At 36.1% G+C, this 21,095-nt stretch overlaps 1 protein-coding gene across 9 annotated transcripts in view; it reads left to right on the top strand.

The window, feature by feature from the left end:
• The window catches only part of DMD (dystrophin), a 2,185,421-nt gene that overhangs the window by 948,171 nt on the left and 1,216,155 nt on the right, over window positions 1-21,095 (top strand). For all 9 annotated transcript variants that reach the window (XM_078064107.1, XM_078064109.1, XM_078064106.1 and 6 more), the window contains 4 exons: window positions 7,344-7,454; window positions 7,850-8,023; window positions 11,240-11,395; window positions 16,846-17,016. In XM_078064107.1, the coding sequence (XP_077920233.1) occupies window positions 7,344-7,454; window positions 7,850-8,023; window positions 11,240-11,395; window positions 16,846-17,016 (612 nt within the window). The remainder of the gene's footprint in view (window positions 1-7,343; window positions 7,455-7,849; window positions 8,024-11,239; window positions 11,396-16,845; window positions 17,017-21,095) is intronic.

Raw genomic sequence — 21,095 nt, forward strand, 5'->3', positions numbered from 1 at the left:
TTATTTTTAGTTTTTTTAGAGAGAGACGGTGAGAGAGCCTGCGCACACGCACGCGCGTGCACACACACACACACACCCAGATGAGCTGGGGGGAGGGGCAGAGGGAGAAGGAGAGGAAGACAGAAAAAAATTTTTTTTAGTTTTTTTTTATTATGTTATGTTAATCACCATACATTACATAATTAGTTTTTGATGTAGTGTTCCATGATTCATTGTTTGCATATAACACCCAGTGCTCCATTCAGTACGTGCCCTCTTTAATACCCATCACCAGGCTAACCCATCCCCCCATCCCCCTCCCCTCTAGAACCCTCAGTTTGTTTCTCAGAGTCCATAGTCTCTCATGGTTCATCTCTTCCTCCGATTTCCCCCCCTTCATTCTTCCCCTCCTGCTATCTTCTTTTTTTTTTTTTTAACATATAATATATTCTTTGTTTCAGAGGTACAGGTCTGTGATTCAACAGTCTTACACAATTCACAGCGCTCAACATAGCACATATCCTCCCCAATGTCTATCACCCAGCCACCCCATCCCTCCTACCCCCCCCACCACTCCAGCAACCCTCAGTTTGTTTCCTGAGATTAAGAATTCCTCATATCAGTGAGGTCATATGATACATGTCTTTCTCTGATTGACTTATTTCACTCAGCATAATACCCTCCCGTTCCATCCACGTCATTGCAAATGGCAAGATTTCATTCCTTTTGATGGCTGCATAATATTCCATTGTATATATATACCACACCTTCTTTATCCATTCATCTGTCGATGGACATCTTGGCTCTTTCCATAGTTTGGCTATTGTGGACATTGCTGCTATAAACATCGGGGTACACGTACCCCTTTGGATCCCTACATTTGTATCTTTGGGGTAAATACCCAGTAGTGCCATTGCTGGGTCGTAGGGTAGTTCTATTTTCAACTTTTTGAGGAACCTCCATACCGTTTTCCAGAGTGGCTGCACCAGCTTGCATTCCCACCAACAGTGTAGGAGGGTTCCCCTTTCTCCGCATCCCCGCCAACATCGAGATAGAGAATCTTAAGAAGGCTCCACATTCAGCGCAGAGCCTGACACAGGGCTTGATCTCAGGACCCTGAGACCATGACCTGAGCTGAAACCAAGAGTCAGACAGTTAATGGACTGAGCCACCCAGGCTCCCCTACCTTTTTTTTTTTTTTTTTTAAGAGCAAAAGCAAGGGAGAGAAAAAGCAAAAGGGTAATTTGAGCAAAGAACTATTCCTCTTGATATCACAGTGTATATTATTATACGAAATATTCTGAGATGTCCTGTATAACAGACACGTTTATCCTCAATTTCCAAAATATATTTACTCACTGGGCTTTTTTCACACATAATTTTAATTTATAAGGAAATTTAGATCTCTAATCATATTAGAACAGGACTATAGATGTGAGAAGTTTTCTAAAAAGGCTGCCTATAAATTATAATAAAATTCCAGTTTTATATGATGTTCAAAACCAATTTTTCCATTTTAATGATTTTAATAGTGGTGATCTTTCCAAGAGTATAGACACTTAGCCTCTCAACACTGTCTAAAAGCTTGATATAAATATGAATATTTCAAGTCTGTGTAATGCTTTGCATTGAGTTCTAAATTGCCAAACTTTCCTTTTACATGTTACATGGTCCTTCACATATCCTGGTGACAAAGGTTCAGTTTTGGGTTGTGTTTTTGTAAGTCATTGCCGTTCCTGTTGTTTATGAGTCATGTGTGGAATTTATCATCAGAAGACCTGTGTTTCAGTGATCACTTAAGTTATCTTGGCTTTGTTTTGTAATGCCAGGCTACAAGAGGCAGGTTTGAGGGGGCAGTCTTTAAGAAAAAACAATACTCATACCAATTAGAGATAGAAAATTAAATTCTGAGTTGTAGAGAGTCTTTCATAAGGAAGGGGCCCTGAAACTTAAGGTTCAGTAGCTTCACACTGAATCCCCCTCTCCAAAGTAATTCTTACTCTACCCACATCTAGTTTTTCCTTCTCTGAAACAGAGTATACACACTCTGCATGTTCCAAACCCAATCTTTGCTAGCATGGTTCTCATAGCCTGGAATGAGATCCCATTTTCTTATTCTCTACCCCTCCAAAACCCCTTCACAGCCATATGTAATTTAAATTATGACAATTTCTTAAAATTTTACCAGATTCTGTAGTAGAAATGACTGTGCCTCTTCTCTTTTATCATATAGCATGTTTTTTTAAATTATATCACATGTATTTCCGCTTTCTAATTTTAATTTAATTTATATCTCTATGTTCTATCTTCCTAGAATAAAAGATCCTTAAGAATAGGGGCAATAGTTTTGTTCTCACTATATGGAATTGACTAGTAGATGCCCAACTTGTTTATTGAATTGAATTCATAAAGTAAATACTATTAATGAACAAATGAGATGAACTCTCTGTCTTGTCTGACCAATGTCCATATGGAGGACACATTTATTTTGGAATCATAATTTAAGAGGAAGTATAGTTGTTCAGAGGACATTGAGTTTGCTACTTCCTGGGTATGTTACCTTGGACAAGTCAACATTTCTACCCTCATTTGTGAATGAGGATGATAAACTTATATCTTAGTTTGATTAGGTGATTAAATAAATATATGTGTGTGAATCGTCATATAAAAGCTGACACAGATGTCTGCTCTGGTGGTGATGATGAGGAGGATGATTTCCTTCAGCGTTCTTCTCTTACCCTTCTAGTATAAAAGGCTAAAGGAATATGTGTATAATTCATTTTTTCCTCTATTATTTTTTTTCCTTTAGCTTGAGTACTAGACAAATGAAGGGCTTCAAAAACATGTAGATACATACGGTTGCAGATGCATAATTTGGGCACTCTGCTCTCAGTATCTTTTTTTTTTTTTCTCATCAATTTCCATCCCCAGTTTCCACAATGACTATGCGATTTCCATCACTTTCCTTTAGACGACTCACACAATTTGGAAGTAAATATTTGTGCAAACTTGAACAGGTATTTTTACATACACTATAACATCTGATCTTTTTACCAAAACCAGTGTAGTTGTCTACTGCAAACATGAGAATTTTCCCAGGACTACTGATAATGCTTCATTACTGGCTTGTCATCAACATCCTCAGTTTAGAGATGAGAAAATTGAGCTTCAGAAAGGTTTGGTGCTCAAGGGATAAATCAGAGCCCTGAAATTTGAAGATTTATTTATTTATTTTAGAGAGAAGAAAGTGTGCACACGTGTGCACGTGTGTGTACACACACGAGCTGGGGGAGGGTCAGAGGGAGAGAGAAAGAGGGAAAGAATCTCAAGCAGACTCCCCGCTGAACAAGGAGCCTGAGGCTGGGCTCAGCGGGGCTTGATCTCACAACCCTGAGACCATGTTCTGAGCCAAAATCAAGAGTCGAATGTTTAACCAATTGAGTCACCCAGGTGCCCCCAGAGCCCTGAAATTTAAGTTCAGATTTCTCTTAACAGTCTTCTGTTCTGATTTACACAGAGCATCAAGTAAGAAGCCCTTTCTGCCTTTCTATATCAAAAATGATCTTTATGTCTTACCTTGGGCTTCTGAAAAAGTAGCACCTCTCTTTCTGTCAGTATTTTTTGTTGATTATTGGTCTTTGCTCTTCATTCCTTCTTGCTTCCCACTGGGTTTTTCTAATCAATTATCTTCTTATTTTTTTTTAAATCTCTCTCATCCCTTGGCTCCTTTTACATAGCCTTAATACGTGTTCCTCGTTGACCACAATACATTATGTGGTGAGACAAAATTCTTCAAAAATAATTTGAACTATTTTTAGATGAGGGTTTCCTGGTCTTTAAGCTTCATCCTTGGAAAAGCTAAGTTCTGCTCTTACCAGTGACTCTCTTCTAGCTACAGTGCTCATTGACCAGCTAATGTACACTTGTTAGAACTTGCCTCATTTGACATGTCTCAAAATTGACATTGTTGACTTCTCCCTCATTTTTAAAATTCTTACATCACTTGATTGAAGTGGCACCCTTTATCTTTCCTGGCTGTTCTGTTTCTCCTTCTCTTGGACTCTTCCTTTTCTTTCTTTGGTGCTTTCTTTCTTCTCCATATCCCTTAAATTCTTGTTTTCCATGGCTCTCTCCTGGCCCTCATTAGGGCCCTCTAATGTTTGAGAGCACATTAAAATAAATACTAATTGTACAGGTGCACACTGCTTTTTTGAAAAAAAAAGTATACATATATGTAGCTATATATGTGTGTATATAGTGATTTGAAAAATTCAAATTCATTTCAAAGTATTACTGAATTTATAATCGCATTCTCTCATTGCAGGTTTCCTTAATTATTAGATTAACTATTAGCAGTAAAACTATTATTATCTGTGATTCTGATGAAGTTAAAATTTTAAACTTTCTCTTCATATTGAAAAATTAGAGTTTTTTTCATTTGGGACATGAGGTTATTAAATACCTCTTCCATTTATATTTCTGCCATTGTGTGTTCATTCTCTATGATTTCAGTTCTCCCAAACTCCCCATGCCATTTATTACCTCATCTGAGTACCTTGTTTTCCCTCAATCAGGAATGCTTCTATTTTTAAAACTTCTATCTCCTTGCTTGTCAAAGATACTACTTAGAACAATGAAGCAGAAGTAGCACAATTGAATTAACTAAAAAACAAAAATGAGGGGAAGAAGTTTGTCATCGGTATATAGGGATGCCTCATGGAAGCTAAGGGCAAGAATAAAATTTGTCTCAGGAATGGACTAGAGCCTGTGTTTTGGTCACTTGCACCAGCTATTTATCATTATCTCTTGGGATCTCTCATGGGATTGTAGGCAGTTGCTGGCTGGCTCTGCCATGGCATGTAAGCTCAACTGCACTGGACTTAGCTTTTCCGAGGATGATGCTCATTGTAGCTGAAAGCTCACTTGGGATCGTTCACTGAATCACTTACCTACCGCTTCTTTATGTGGCTTGGGCTTCTCAGAGCATGCCAGATGGGTTCCAAGAGGGAACATCTTAAGAGTCAATGTTCCAAAAAGGTAGAAGTTGAAGCTGCTCGTCCTCTTAGGGGCTTTTCCCATAACTGACAAAACACTACTTGTGGGGGCGCCTGGGTGGCTCAGTTGGTTAAGCGACTGCCTTCGGCTCAGGTCATGATCCTGGAGTCCTGGGATCGAGTCCCGCATCGGGCTCCCTGCTTGGCAGGGAGTCTGCTTCTCCCTCTGACCCTCCTCCTTCTCATGCTCTGTGTCTCTCATTCTCTCTCTCTCTCAAATAAATAAATAAAATCTTTAAAAAAAAAAAACACTACTTGTGCCCTCTTCTGTTGGTCAAGGCAGTCAAAGGGCCAACCTAGGTTTAAAGAGGTAAAGAAACTCCACCTCTTAATGGGGGAGTGGTAAGAGGAGCACATAGTATGGGAACTGTTGTTACAACCATCTTTGGAAAATGCCCCATTTCCTTCAGCCTGTGATTGAAAGCCATCAGTATTTTTGTTTATACCTCTCTTTTTGGCATCTACTTCTATCTTCTCTTTCTAGTCATCGACCTTTGCTATTCCCCAATTGACACTGTAAACTGCGGACTTCTTAAGCACAGTCTCCTTGCATATGTGACGATTCTCAGCACCCACAGAGCTTGGCCAGACTTTGTCCTGCAGCTCTGAGAGAGAATCTGATGGACCTAATGGGGCATAAGCATTGTCCATGTTTTAATCATCTATGACTTGGGAGCGGCTAGGTTTATGTGGCACAGACATGGTTAGTATTGACCTACTTTTTTGAGGGGGTGAGCATTTTCCACTTAAAATATCATAATCGTAACCCCTCCCCCTAAAGCATCTGCTACTGCCAGCGATGCTTACTAATTATTCAGAGTTCTGATGTAACATCACCTCTCCTATGACATCTATTCACTTCCTTGTTAAGTGTTACTCTGTCCTACATACCCCCATTAAATTTTGTAGATTCTTTAGCATTTATAACTTTGTGAATAATCTTATTGCGTACTTATATGGATCCCTAACCCCCGAACTCCATGGGTTCTGGAGGATAGCATATATCTATATACAAGGGAGTAATTCAACCAGTGAAGATATATCTATATCTATATCTATATCTATATCTATATCTATCTACATAGTAAAATATATATATACATATATAGTATGTATTTGCATGAGTCCTTGCTCTTAATTATTTTATGCCAAAATTGTAATTACTTAAGTAATTCGTCATTACTTTGTCTTTATAATTGTTAGGATCAATATGTTAAGGAATGATATTAAGGCATATGTGTACATTTCCTTGTATACTAAGTAACTCCTTCACTACTCAACCCATTTTCTTAGGATAATTCACACTACTCATTGCAAGATTGTAGTTCTCTGTGGTAATGAACTGCTAATCAAAGTGATGTTATTTTCTAGTAATATGTACTGGAATTGACTCCAGTTGGTATAAATTAGGTTATACTAATATGCATTATACAAATTGTTTTGCATGAAAATTTTATGGGCACTGTGGTATAAGTTAATTCTTTTCTTTTCTAACTTACTTGTGATAATCTGACAGCAACTGATATTTAAATTAGAATAATTTGACAACTTGCTGATTTTTGCTGGAACTGGCAGAAATAAATGAATGAATTTATTGTTTTGGTCTCTGCACACTCCATGATTTGGCTGACTCCTGAAGCAGGCTCAGAAGTGTACAAGTCAAATACAGACATACTTCCAAATAGAGCTCGATCAAAAATGTCTACTCAGTATAGAAAATACAGCAATTTTTATAGTTATTTAAGGTTCAAAAATCAGTCTCTTGAAGAAACTCTTAAGTATCCAACAGACAAAAAGCAAAGCCAATTAAAGGATTTTACTTCACTTTCCTAAATCCATAATTTTCCTGAAATTTAACTGAAATATAGTGCAGAATGAGTAAATATCACAATGAATATTGTCTACATGGAACTTTCTCATTATATCTTATCCTATCACAGTTAGGTTTGATATATATATGTCTTTAGTCAGATTTGAGTGTAAATTCAGAGATAAAAGAATATCAGTCATTCATATTAGATATAAACAGATATTTCCTTCTGAAAATATCTGAAATAGCTATGCATTATCACTGACTCAAAAGGATAATTTCTTTTTCGTAATAACCCAAATAGGAGAGAAATAAGCTATGTCATTTTTGATAACTTTTGGTAAGTAAAAAAAAACAAAAACAAACTATTGTCACTTTAAAGGAGGCTACATTGTAATAATGCTTTAAGAGAGTTCCTGAATTTCATCTTCTTGGCAAGTGAGTTACTCTTTGCAATAACCTGCAGAGCATGCTGACTAATAATGCTGTCCTCCCAACAGAAAATCCAATCGGATTTGACAAGTCATGAGATCAGTTTAGAAGAAATGAAGAAACATAACCAGGGAAAGGAGACTGCCCAAAGGGTACTGTCCCAAATTGATGTGGCACAGGTACGTATCCTCGCATAAACTAAGGAACTTCTTCTAGTTGCATATTAAAACATAGTCTATATTAGGCAATTTGGTCATTAGAAAAAATCGGGATTAAGGGCATTATTTGAAAACTACAATATGATATATAAATAACATAGATCTTGGGGGGGGTTGTATATCTTAAGGATAAAGTAGGTTAATAAATTACCTTTTATTTAGTATCACATTCAGAACAACTACTGAATTCTCCCAAATGTATGCATTCTTTGTGCTAGACAAGTGGAAAAAAAATGCCTTACTTTTTTTAATCTTGTATATCTTCAGGAATAAAGAAAAATCTATTAACAAAAATATGACTGCTTGTTGTTTGGAATGTGAAATTATACAGGTGCTTTCTTACATTGTCTTTACAGAAAAAATTGCAAGATGTTTCCATGAAGTTTCGATTATTCCAGAAGCCAGCCAATTTTGAGCAGCGTCTACAGGAAAGTAAGATGATTTTAGATGAAGTGAAGATGCATTTGCCTGCGTTGGAAACGAAGAGTGTGGAACAGGAAGTAGTACAGTCACAGTTAAATCATTGTGTGGTATGTATTTCTGGGGACAAATACACAGCTACTCCTTGCCTTTCCTTATTAAGCAGTCTGTGGGAAAAAAAAAAAAGAGGTATGTGATGATGATCTTCCTTTATAATAGAAGATTGTTTTCAGATAACTATAATAATTAATAATATGTAATTTTAAGATTAAGAACAAAAGTTAGCACAAGTGTGTTGAGAGACAAGAACTTTTACTGAAATAGTAGCCTTTGAATACATCCTCTATAGGTGTCTTTTTTGAATCTGTAATTGTTGAAGAACTATGCAGAATATAAGAGGAAGTCCCTCTGTTTAATTCTTATAGTACTTTGAATATGGAGCTCTTCCTCCAAACCCTGGTAGCTTTCCATTCAACATCAGTGCTGGACATGCACTGAAATGCCACCAGACCTCAAAGACAGAATAAAAAGGCATGGAAGGCATATGATTAGCCTGCAGCATAAATCTTCACAGGACTGTGGGATCTTGAGCTGTGTCCTTTGTTGCAGTTATTGGAAATTCGCCAAGGCAGATGACGCCTCTGACAATATAAGGCTGAATTATCTACTAGAGTAATACCACTGTTATTATAACTCTTTGTTTGCTATGGGCTAAGAGTAGAAAGTCACATAAAATAAAAGCCCTGAATATTATTAACATTAAAGGTAAAAAAGGTTATCTAGTTAGTACTTTGTGTTTTACGTATTGTTTCTGCTTTTACTCCATAACATAAATTTAAAAGAAACTCTTTAGATGCATTTCAGTCATATTATTGTGAGTGGGAAAGTATCTTTTAACACAAATTTTGTAGATATGTGTATTCCTTTGTGAAATTATGGAATTTTTTAATGCAGTGACATTCCTTCATAACACAGGCTGCATTTTAGTGGCATTGTTATTATAAATATTCCCACCCTGAAAAAGAAAATTTGAACATCGTAATGTATAATTATTAGCTGGTATTAGATGAACAACATTAGGGATTTGTAGGAAGCTATCTCCTCTTAAATTATGCAAAAATAATCGAAATCAAAATGACCGCAGTATACTACCATCATGATTAAATATTATTCCCAAAGGGACAGCTGTTCCCTTCTATGACCAGGTCTCTAACGGTACATCAGAAAACTGGTCTGCTAGTAAAGATGAGGTGAAAACAACCCTCCCTGCAACCAGCTGTGACTGTGCCCTGACCCTTTACAGGGAAACATTTTCAAGTTCTTGCTCAGTTTGGTCGGGGCTCTGGTTTAAATGTCAGGAGCAATTCAAGTAGTTCTTCCAGAAGGATATCTTTTCTTTACAACATTTATATATTTTTAAATTACTTAAGATGCCCTGTTGCATGCACTGTAATCATTGCCTTTGCCTTCAACATTTTTGTTTAATTAAAAAAAGTCTTGGGGCACCTGGGTGGCTCAGTCATTAAGCGTCTGCCTTCGGCTCAGGTCATGATCCCAGGGTCCTGGGATCGAGCCCCGCATCGGGCTCCCTGCTCCGCGGGAAGCCTGCTTCTCCCTCTCCCACTCCCCCTGCTTGTGTTCCCTCTCTCGCTGTCTCTCTCTCTCTGTCAAATAAATAAATAGAATCTTTAAAAAAAAAGTCTTCCCAACAGGAACGCAAATAAATATGAAGGACACTCCCCTCCCTCAGTGATACTTTCTCTGCATACTGAATGATATGGGGTTAATGGCTTTGGTAGTTTGGTACTAATGGTACTTTGAACTTTCAACATAAGGGTAAATCACGGAGATTTTTTTTTTAATGTTTAAAGAATAAGTCATTAGAAAATATCTCTGATTCCAAAATTCACACAGTTGATTCCCTCCATACAGTTACTGATTGAATGTTTCTACATACCAAGATATATGTGTAATTTCTAAGATAAAAGTAAAATGAAGTAAAAAAAAAAAATCATCTGGAAAGCTCAGACAAGAACCCAAAATTTTTAGTAAAGGAATATTAACACAAAACAACCATCAAAGAAGGGATCAAGATGGAAATAGATTATGTACGTAGCTTTAATGAGTAAGATATTTGCTCAGCCTTTACAAAAAAGTGTTTTTAGGCATTGATTTTAAACTGAGAAGAGAAAATAAACCCAAGTTTTGTTCTAATTCCAAAGAAGAAGCAATTACCTACTAGTAACTTTATTTCTTAGTACCAATAAAAAGGGTAGTTGTTCACAATTACCACTGAAAAAATTAAAGCAACAATGTAAAGTATTATATATGCCGGCCTACATATATATACATATACATATGTGTTTGCATGCACGCATTCATACATACACATATCTTTCCAGGAAAATACTTTGTGTGATGACACCTGTTTCGTGAGGCTTTGTTAAAGCAGTGTACTTTTGTGAAGTAATACATGTGTTCTTTAGGGTTGTTATATATATGTAAGTTTTTAAATAATATTTTTGTGTCTGTCTATATTGAATTAATCAGCCCCATTAAGAAAATACATTTGTATAATGTAATTAACATATTTAAAATTACCTTCCTTCCTTATATATGACTTAATTTATGTTGAAATTATGATCTGGAAATTTAGATGTTTTATTCCCACTAAAATGTGTGAGAACAGCAATGAATGTGTCTGTCTTAGCCACCACTGATTGTCTAGGGAATCCAGTAATATCTGCTGTACTAGGCTCTCAATAAATACCTGGTGAAGGGGTAAATGAATTTTTCCAAATTCACAGCTAGTATTATATAACATTTGAAATAGAAATCATATAACTTTGGGACGCCTGGGTGGCTCAGTCGGTTAAGCATCTGCCTTCGGCTCAGGTCATGATCTCAGGGTCCTGGGATCGAGTCCCGCATCGGGCTCCCTGCTCAGCGGGGAGCCTGCTTCTCCCTCTGCCTGCCGCTCCCCCTGCTCATGCTCTCTCTCTCTCTCTCTCTGACAAATAAAAAATCTTAAAAAAAAAAAAAAAAGAAATCATATAACTTTTAGGAATAATCATTACCAACTTGGATTGTAAAACTAAATACACTCATTTATGCATGTCTGTATATAATTGCAAATAGAAACATTAAATCAACAGACAGTGCAAAAGCTAGATATTGGTCATAGCTGCAAAATCCTACTCCATTAAAACTGTAAACATGGAATGCCAATTAAGGTGCTCTCTACTTCTCTTTCTTTTTATTCACTGTTATAGTATAATTCGGACACTATTGCTTATTACTATGTTTTGTTTTATGTTTGAACTTAGAACTTGTATAAAAGTCTGAGTGAAGTGAAGTCTGAAGTGGAAATGGTCATAAAAACTGGACGTCAGATTGTGCAGAAGAAGCAGACGGAAAACCCGAAAGAGCTTGATGAAAGAGTCACGGCTTTGAAATTGCATTATAATGAGCTGGGAGCAAAGGTGCGTGTGCACTGGAACCACAGACACGGGCTACTTACCACTTTTCTTCGAAATGGCAAAGCAAGAGGCAGCGATGATGCACAAATAATCTTAGAAAGTTTTAATCATTTTCTCTCAATGCATAGCTATGTACATACAGTTATGCATAGTCAGAGACAGAGATAGATTCCCGTGTGCAGTTCTTATTAAGAAACAATAACTAATCAATAAGGATCTTTTTTCCAATCTACATTAAAAAATATGTACAGCTCAGGGAGATTTTTATTGGCCCATTGGATAATTCTAAAAGGGTTTCTTTGTTCTAAACTTGGCCTTCTCATTGTATAAATTTACTTGTGATGATTTAAAGGCTAGAGCCTTTTATAAACTAATGACCTTACTTACATTTAGATACAATGGAGTTGACACATTCCACATAGACTACATTAGGTGTAATAGAGTTGTCACATTCCATAGAAGTTATTTCCCTGTGTGGCAAGCCTTGTGTAATTCACCACATTTCGCTAATAAGGTAGAATGGATAGCCAGATGAGTCCTATCGCTCTACAATTAGTTTTTTTGTATTTTTGTCCTGATAGAGTCCAATGACCAAGTCCATGTCACTGTTAGTTAAGGATGTTTACATCTCTCTATCCCCTTTCCAAAACAGTGGAATGACTAGGATAGTTATCTCAATTCACTCAAGTCAAATATTCTCTGTATATTTCCTACAGATTTAAAACTTTGATGGTTCAAAATAATGATAATAATCATAAAAAGTAGCCATAAAGGCATGACTTGTCAACATCAAGGACTGACCTGTCCTTTTCTATGCTATTATTTTACATTACTCTATGCTATTATTTACATTACATTTCTAAAATATTTTTTAGTGCTCAGCTAAGATTTAAACTATTAACATAGTAATAAAATAATCATTTCTTTAAAAAATGGCGATAGTTTGACATATTATGTGGCATTTGAGAGAATATGTGTATTTTATTAATAAATACCATGCTTATTTTCTTAAACTTATGCAAATAAAGTTATCTATTATTGGCATTTATGGCCATTTACGAATAAATACAAGCTTAAGTCCTTTAAGCAAGATTCTTTAAATGAGGAGTACTGAGGGATGGTTTCACTCTCCTAATGCTTACTGGGGAAAGATGAATAAAATAAAATAAGGGCCAAAGCAGAAAAAAATAAAAATGCATACATTTTAATTTCATTCTGACTGAAAGAGATTTACTGGGTTCAATGGGGAGAACAGAGTATATTTTAATGGCTCAAGTTCTCAACTTTATTAAATATAACATCAGTGAGAAAATTGTCGCTTCATCTTTGACACAAATATAAATTTTTGTCCAGATTTGTGAAGTAGCCATGCAGACACAGATTTCTAACATTTCACCCTGTGAGCAGATAGACAGTTGGGTCTTAAAGCTACTGATTGCAACTTACTTTTCACTGAGAGAAAGTTAATTTTAGATTAAAATGGAAATCTGGAAATAACTATTCATATTAGTTGATAATCTTTATCTTTATATTTTAAAAACCTTTGAATTTATATTTCACATATTTTGAAAGAGAGCCAACTGTCATGTTATGGCAAAGTATTTTCCTTCTCATTGGATCAAAAAGTAGGGAACACTGATACGCAGTAAATAGCAAACCATGAGGATAATCTTGAAATAAAATACATTTCACCAGCTTGTCTAGCCCACCAAGCTACCTCTGGAATAAAAGACCCTTAAATCCTTCTGGAGAAGTTTATCATTGTGTTAAAGATAACCACAGAGGGCAAAGTTGTATCTGCACTTGGTATCTCCTCTAGTATTTATAGACCTTTACAGGTGCCACTTGTTCTATATTTAACATCAATTGAAGAATATCTAATAGTAATCCTAATTCTACAATTTGTTAATTTCTGGAAAGCTATTCTCTATACTCGAGTTTATAGTTTGACCTCTGTGACTTTACATTAAAATAATGTATTAATAGATACCTTTTTATTAAGAAAATGTATATTTTGGAAAAAGGTGCTTTCTTTGTTTTTTCAAATATAAACTGTTGCGTGGGCCTTCTTTTTCCTTTTGCCTTGAAGAATTTGCACAAAATCTTTGCCTTTGCAAAAGTAAATTTTGCATGAAATAGTCATTGAATTTAAAACAATAAAAATGACGTGAGAAGACTGTTAGTGCCCCGAGTGAATTATAATTAGGAAGTGAATGACTCTCCCAAAGATGTAAAGCCCTATTTAACCCTGAAAATATACTTTTGAAAGTTTATGTTTATTTAGTCATTTGGCACTTAATAATATCATTAAAGCAAAATGAAAGATGACTAAGAAATCATACTTCACTTTAATAGCATGACAGAATACAGCAAAAATGTAGGGCAAAAAATTGTTTTTGAAATAAAGATTTAGAAACATTAATAATAGGGTGGGGGGATGGGTTAGCCCGGTGATGGGTATTAAGGAGGGCACATACTGCATGGAGCACTGGGTGTTACACGAAAACAATGAATCGTGGATCACTACATCAAAAACTAATGATGTCCATTTGCAGCGACGTGGATGGAACTGGAGGGTATTATGCTGAGCGAAATAAGTCAATCAGAGAAAGATATGTATCATATGCTCTCACTGATATGAGGAATTCTTAATCTCAGGAAACAAACTGAGGGTTGCTGGAGTGGTGGGGGGTGGGAGGGATGGGGTGGCTGGGTGATGGACATTGGGGAGGATATGTGCTATGGTGAGCGCTGTGAATTGTGTAAGACTGTTGAATCACAGACCTGTACCTCTGAAACAAATAATACATTATATGTTAAAAAAAAAAAAAAAAGAAGATAGTAGGAAGGGAAAAATGAAGGGGGGGAATCGGAGGGGGAGATGAACCATGAGAGACTATGGACTCTGAGAAACAAACTGAGGGTTCTAGAGGGGAGGGGGTGGGGGGATGGGTTAGCCTAGTGACGGGTATTAAGGAGGGCACGTTCTGAATGGAGCACTGGGTGTTATATGCAAACAATGAATCATGGAACACTACATCAAGAACTAATGATGTAATGTATGGTGATTAACATAACATAATAAAATAAAAAAATGTAAAAAAAATTAAAAAATAACTAATGATGTATTGTATGGTGACTAACATAACATAAAACAAAATTAAAAGAAGAAACTAATAATAAAAAGAATATATATATAAAATGTTGTAAGTCAGGTATTCCTTCTCTAAGAAAATATTGTCTGCATCTAAATCTTTGAAGCACCTTCAACAACACTGGTTTCATGTGACAAAATCAAACAAAACAAAGATATCTTTATTATTATTATGTAAAACAGACAAACACTTCTAGTTTAATCATCTTCAAAATTTATATGGTTGTACTTGCCTCAATTCAATGTATGTTACTTTTTTGTTAGCTCAGGCTGCCATAACAAAATACCATAGACCAGTTGGCTTAAACAACACACATTTATTTCTCACAGTTCTGGAAGCTGGGAAGTTCAAGATCAAGGTGTTAGCCTAGTGAGGACCCTCTTCCTGGCTTGTAGAAGCCACATTCTCATTGTGACCTCTTCTGGTGGAGGGGGAGGGAGAGGGAAAAAGAAGGAGCGAGGAAATGGGGTGGAGTGGGGGGGGGAGAGAGAGAGAGGGAGAGGGATCTTTCTTCTTCTAATAAGGCCACAATTCTATCAGATTAGGGTCTTACCATTATGATCTCACTTAACCTTAATTACTTCCTAAAGATCCTATATCTAGGTGCAGTCATGCTGGGGGTTTGGGCTTCGATGTATTAATTTTGGGGGGATGTAATTCAGTGCATAGCACTTTTTATTTGTTTATTAGCATCAGTTTAGCTTAATGGTTCAATGAATAAAACTTGAATAGTTTCCAGTGTGGCTTCTCTGTGCTTTGATTTTTATGGAAATGTACGTCAGTAGCAATAGTCTGTCAGCCTCATGTGCATTTTCCCATGAACCAGTGACTGAGGCATTTTACTGCAGGTGGCACTCTTTTAAATGTATCTCTTTTCCACACACATACACACACAAAAGTGTAAAACTCAATTTTCCTTAAGATGGCAGTGTCTCCTGTTTTATTAAAACCTATTTAGCTGGATATAAACAAAATAGAATAAATAAAAATCAATAATGCATTAGCTCTGGGAAGATAGGATTTCTTTGAAATATTGAATCTGGAACTCTTTTTCTACCAATAGCGCATAGCAAAAAATAACTATGCATGGAAACACACTGTAAGGTATATATTTTTTCTCCCACACACAAATAAAAGTCTTGCAGTCAAAAGGGCAGATGCTTTTACTTCCCTGAAGGGGGATATCTGTAAAAAGAAAAAAAATTGAATTTGCAGCCTCAGCAACTAAACATTTTTTTTTAAATGTACAGACGCCTCTGTTAAAGAAACTAACAGATTTTGTTGAGTATTTGGAATTCATATCAAAGTTTCAGTGTGTTTATTTTGATTGTAGCATTTTAAATTCTTTAAAGATATGCTTACTTGGGCATTTTTCATGCTTATGGCTGAATATGTGTGTTTGGGTGTGTGTGTGTGATTGTGTGTGTATAGACAGATAGATTGATAGATCGATCAGAAGAGTTTCTGGGCTTTTTATTAAACCAACCAACCTAGACCCTGAACACTCACAAATTGTAGGCACATCTGGAGAGGTGGTGAAAAAGTACATATTTGTTAATCCTCCATGTGAGAATGTGGATGAATTTGATTTTGAGGGTTTTAGTTCTAAACACTGAGAACTGGAACACAAAATCAGATCATGATTTTCTCTATTAATAAGGGTGAAAATTTTGTTTTGGAATTTTTTTTTTTACCTCCATTGGATGGTAAAATATGTTTGAAGGGGAAGTGACTTATTCTTTGTGTTGTTTCTCTGCAGGAGTAAGACACTTAATAGATGCAATGACAATAAAATTGACCATTTTAAGTGTTACGAAAATAATTTTGCCTCTTGAGAGAAACCATATTCTTTCCCCATTTTGATTCCTTACCAGCAAGAGCAAACCTCATTTGTCTGTAGAGGATTGTAAACTTTGCCTATCCATTTGACAGATGACTGAAGGTTTTCTAAAAGAAATCTCTCATTTCTTCAGTTGTACTTACATCATTCAGTATATTTAAAAAATTTGACCATAAATTCTTTTTATTTGTATTGAAGAAAATAATAACAGCTTTTTTTTTTTTTTTCCCTATCCAATACAGAACACAGCCTTTTGGAGAAAGGATCTCATCTTTCCTAGACTGTGTTTATTCACCATTAATACTGAGACTATACAGTTTTTCTAAAATACTATTTTTAACATCTAAGAAAAAGGTGGTTTTAAAATGACAGAAATATTAAAGTTCCTATTAAGTGGCTATACCTAAACCTGAATTGAAGGGGTAAACTAACTTACATTTTATTATCATTCTTTTCAGGTGACAGAAAGAAAGCAACAGTTGGAGAAATGCTTGAAATTGTCCCGTAAGATGCGAAAGGAAATGAATGCCCTGACGGAATGGCTGGCGGCTACAGATACAGAGCTGACGAAGAGATCAGCAGCTGAAGGAATGCCTAGTAATTTGGATTCTGAAGTTGCCTGGGGAAAGGTAAAACCCGTATCACTGAAGGTTATTTTTAACACATCAAGAAACACACAGTAATGTGAATTTATAAAGAACTATTAATGTGCAACTGTGGTGGAAATACAAGCATTATCTTGCTTCACTTACCCTTTCCTCAGAAATTCATCGGTAGCACTTAACTCTGTGTATTTCTGAATCATGGTAAAACCAGCGGGCTGCTTTATTTAGCAAGAATCTCCCCAAAGCTTGTTTAGAATTAAGTAGGTTATGAATAAGTCCTTAAAAGTACATTCATCATTAGTCAGAAGGTGAATCCAAAGATGAGATTCAGCATTCCCTAGCTTGCCTCAGACAGACTGCTTTAGAGGGATGCCACCACTATGACCAGGGCAGGGATGTAGAGACTGCAGACAGTTGGGCTGGACAGGACTCGTAAGAGGAGCAGATTGCTGACGTCATAATTTAAAAAAAGTACTCAAGGGATCTATGCAGCCACTGTCATTTCTGCTGCCAAAGAGCCCAGGCTTTCCTTTAATCTGAGCTGGTAAATTCTTGCTCTGTCTCTTGACAGCCAGTCAGATATTTTTGCTCCCCTAAAATGTAAGGTCGGGACACTCATAGCATCATATTTTTTTCAGTTGATTCATTACTAGATTACTTGAAAGTGCATTGATATAAAGGAAACAGCCAATATTGATAATGTGTTTCACCTTAACCTTTGCTGAGCCATTAGGCATTAAAAAAAAAAAAAATCACAGCTGCACTTTACCCCGTTGGTTTTTTTAAATTAGCAAACCCTTGCCTGTATCGGTGAGATGTTAAGAAGATCTGTGCTTTATTTCTAATTCAACAAGGCTATTTAAGTTATCCAATGTTGGGAAATTTTAATTGCATTATGTAAAAACTTTACAATCATACAATTCCACCAAAACTGAAAAACGATTTTCTATATGTAAATTCAGAGGACAAGTAGATGTAAAATGTTGTTACATAAATATTTTTCAAGTAAATAGTAGTGAATGATTTCTTTTTCTTCCCTCTCAGAATAGATTTGTTGGTAGAGATAAGATTTTGAATTGTATTTATTAGCTCAAGATCATATATGTTGTGAGATTATTTTAGTAGCAAGTATAGAGGGTACAGGCTAAAAATTAAAGTGGCCTTATTTTTTTTCCTTATTACCCAAACAAGTATTATATTTTTGTGTGTGATAATTTGGTTTGAACCAATGGCAATCATATACTTAGATGCAGGCTAGGCTGCTGTAAGAAATAAGCAAAAAATACCATGGCTCCAAGAAGATAGCAGTTTATTTCTATCTCATTTAAGGTAGATAGTTTTGGATAGGGGGAGTAGTTTTGCTCCATGAAATTCTCCTAAGAGGTAGGTCCCTTTCATCTCATTGCTCTGCAGTCCTCTGGGTATTAGTATTTTTATGGTAAAACTTGCTCACCACCACACCTCCCTCCCAGCCCACAAAAGGAAGGGAAAACTGGAAGTGGAGGACACCAGCTCTCTCTTAAAGATGTGTTATAAAAGCTCTGTGCATTATTTTACCCATCTTTCACTTGCCAGAAGTTAGTCACATGATGATATTTAGCTTCCAGGGAAGGTGGCAAAAGATGGGTCCTAACTGGGTGGATGATGTATTCTGCTAAAATGTTGAGTAGATTTTGTTTGAGAAAGAGAGAATACATTCTGGGGGACACATAACAGTTTTGGCCACGACAGTATCACCCCTGCATTTTGCATCGTAAGATAAAGGTTGATAAATACTGGGGCCTCTGAGTGGCTCTCTCTGTTGAGCCTCTGACTCTTGGTTTTGGCACAAATCATGATCTCGGGGTCCTGGCATGGAGCCCTGAGTGGGGCTCCACCCTGGGGTTGGAACCTGCTTAAGATTCTCTCTCTCCCTTTGCCTCTTTCCCTCCCCCCACTTTTGTTGGTGCTCTCTCTCTCTCAATCAATAAAATCTTTAAAAAAAATAAGGGTAGAGAAAGACCTCCATCATCTGTTTCTCTTTGTAAAAACCCATGTCCTACTGATGACAGTTTCTACCATTAAGTACTCATAAACAAACAAGAAGGACCAGACAATCCTTATGATTTGAGGATGAAATATAGTAAAAGGTGCAGGGGGCAAGTAGTAGTACGTGCAGAGGATGCATGAAAATCATCTAGGCTTTCTTCTCAGTCACCCTCCCCTTAAAACACCCTCCCCTTAAAAATATCTCTGATTGTTCATATCCAGTTTAATGGGTATATTAGTTTGCTGGGTCTGCTGTAACAGCATTCCACAGATGGGTAGCTTAAACTGCAGAAATTTATTTTTTCCCTGTTCTAGAGGCTGTGAGTCTGAGGTCAAGGTTTTGGCAGGGTTGGTTTGTTCTGAGGCCTCTCTTGTTGGCTTGTGAATAGCTGTCTTCTCCTGTGTTATATGATCTTCCCTTTGTACGTGACTGTGTCCAAATTTCTCTTGTTATAAGGACACTAGCCATATTGGATTAGGACCCACCATGATGACCTTATTTGACTTAATTGCCTCTTTAAATTTCCTATCTCCAAATTTGGTCACATTCTAAAGTCCTGGGGTTAGGACTTCATCATGTGAACGTTGAGGGGACTCATTTCAGCTCATAACAGTGGGGTAGCTTTATAAATATAATTTGGAATGCTACCGTAATTGTGCACGAAGGAATAGAGCTAAAAGTAAAGGGGATTTTAAAAATTCTGACTACAATTTACAACTGACTGAGGTGAAACTATGAAAGTATGCCACACAAGAACTCCGAATTCCACAGTCCCCATAAGGTCATTGAGTAAGCCACCTAAGGAGATATTTTTGCATTAACTTCACCATAGAGTCATTAAAATATCATACTATCATATAATTAGCTTGGCAAACATTTCTAGATTATTCTTGTCATATTAGAAGGCTTGAGTGGTCTGGAGATGTGTCAGCTTATTGAGTCCATCTGGAAAGTATTTTCCATAAACCAAAGAACAATACCAATTTGAGATCCAAAAGGAAAAAAGCATGGAAAAGTGGCATTTCTTTTATATATTAATTTACCACTTTTTCTGGATCTCTTGAAACACTAAGGTACTAATAATATACTCTAAGACCCCTTAATGGTCAAGTAAAAGTATACACATTTGCATCCAAATTACATGCTTTGTTTAATAAAATCACTTGGAAGGTGCTGAAAGCTTTTTCAAAACTCACAATCATATAATAAAAACATGTGACCTACAGATCTAAAGCAGTCACATTTATGACAATTTTTTAAGAGGAAGAAATCAAACTCATACATGAAACCCCATGATTCCTTAGTACATTCTCATCTCACATGCTGTCTTGGTAGATGGAGAACTTGACTCCAACTGTTAGTCTTGTCTGCTATTTTAAAGAATAAATGTCAGATTTTTTTTTTCAAAATAAATTGAGTATTCATTTAAATGCAGTGCATTGAATGTACTTGCCAATCATTCCAAGTATTTTTGACTTGGAGAAAATTTGAATATGTAGACACAATTTATTTTAAAAGTGTTTCATTTATTTCTACTGAATTTCAGTTGTGTAGATCTAAAAAATTGTATTTCTTTATATATAAAATATTTGAATGTCTAAATAAGAATAATCTTATACATCAAATTTAGTTACTAATGAAGTATTTATTTAACCTTTAGTTTATTCAAACAGCATACTTTCAAATATATTGACTACAATTAAATCCTTTGAGCTTTACTTCTACTTTATTTTAATTACACTTATTTATTGTGTATCTAGTTCCAGAAAAAAATTATTTAGAGTAGCTTATAGAGATACATATGATTCATCTGGTCAAGCACAAATAAATTAGAGAACTGGAGAAAGGGAAATTTATATTAGGAAACTTTGCACAGAAATATACCCACAATATCCCGTGGATAGCGGAATAGGCAGAGGAGACTAAAGTCTCAAAATCTGGCACCAAGCTGGGGTGCCTGGGTGGCTTAGTAGGGTAAGCGTCTGGCTCTTGGTTTCAGCTCAGGTCATGATCTCATGGTCATGATCTCAGGGTCATGAAATCAAGCTCTGCGTTGGGCTCCACGCTGAGCACA

This window comes from Halichoerus grypus, chromosome X, assembly GCF_964656455.1.
Source record: "Halichoerus grypus chromosome X, mHalGry1.hap1.1, whole genome shotgun sequence".
Lineage (NCBI taxonomy): Eukaryota > Metazoa > Chordata > Mammalia > Carnivora > Phocidae > Halichoerus > Halichoerus grypus.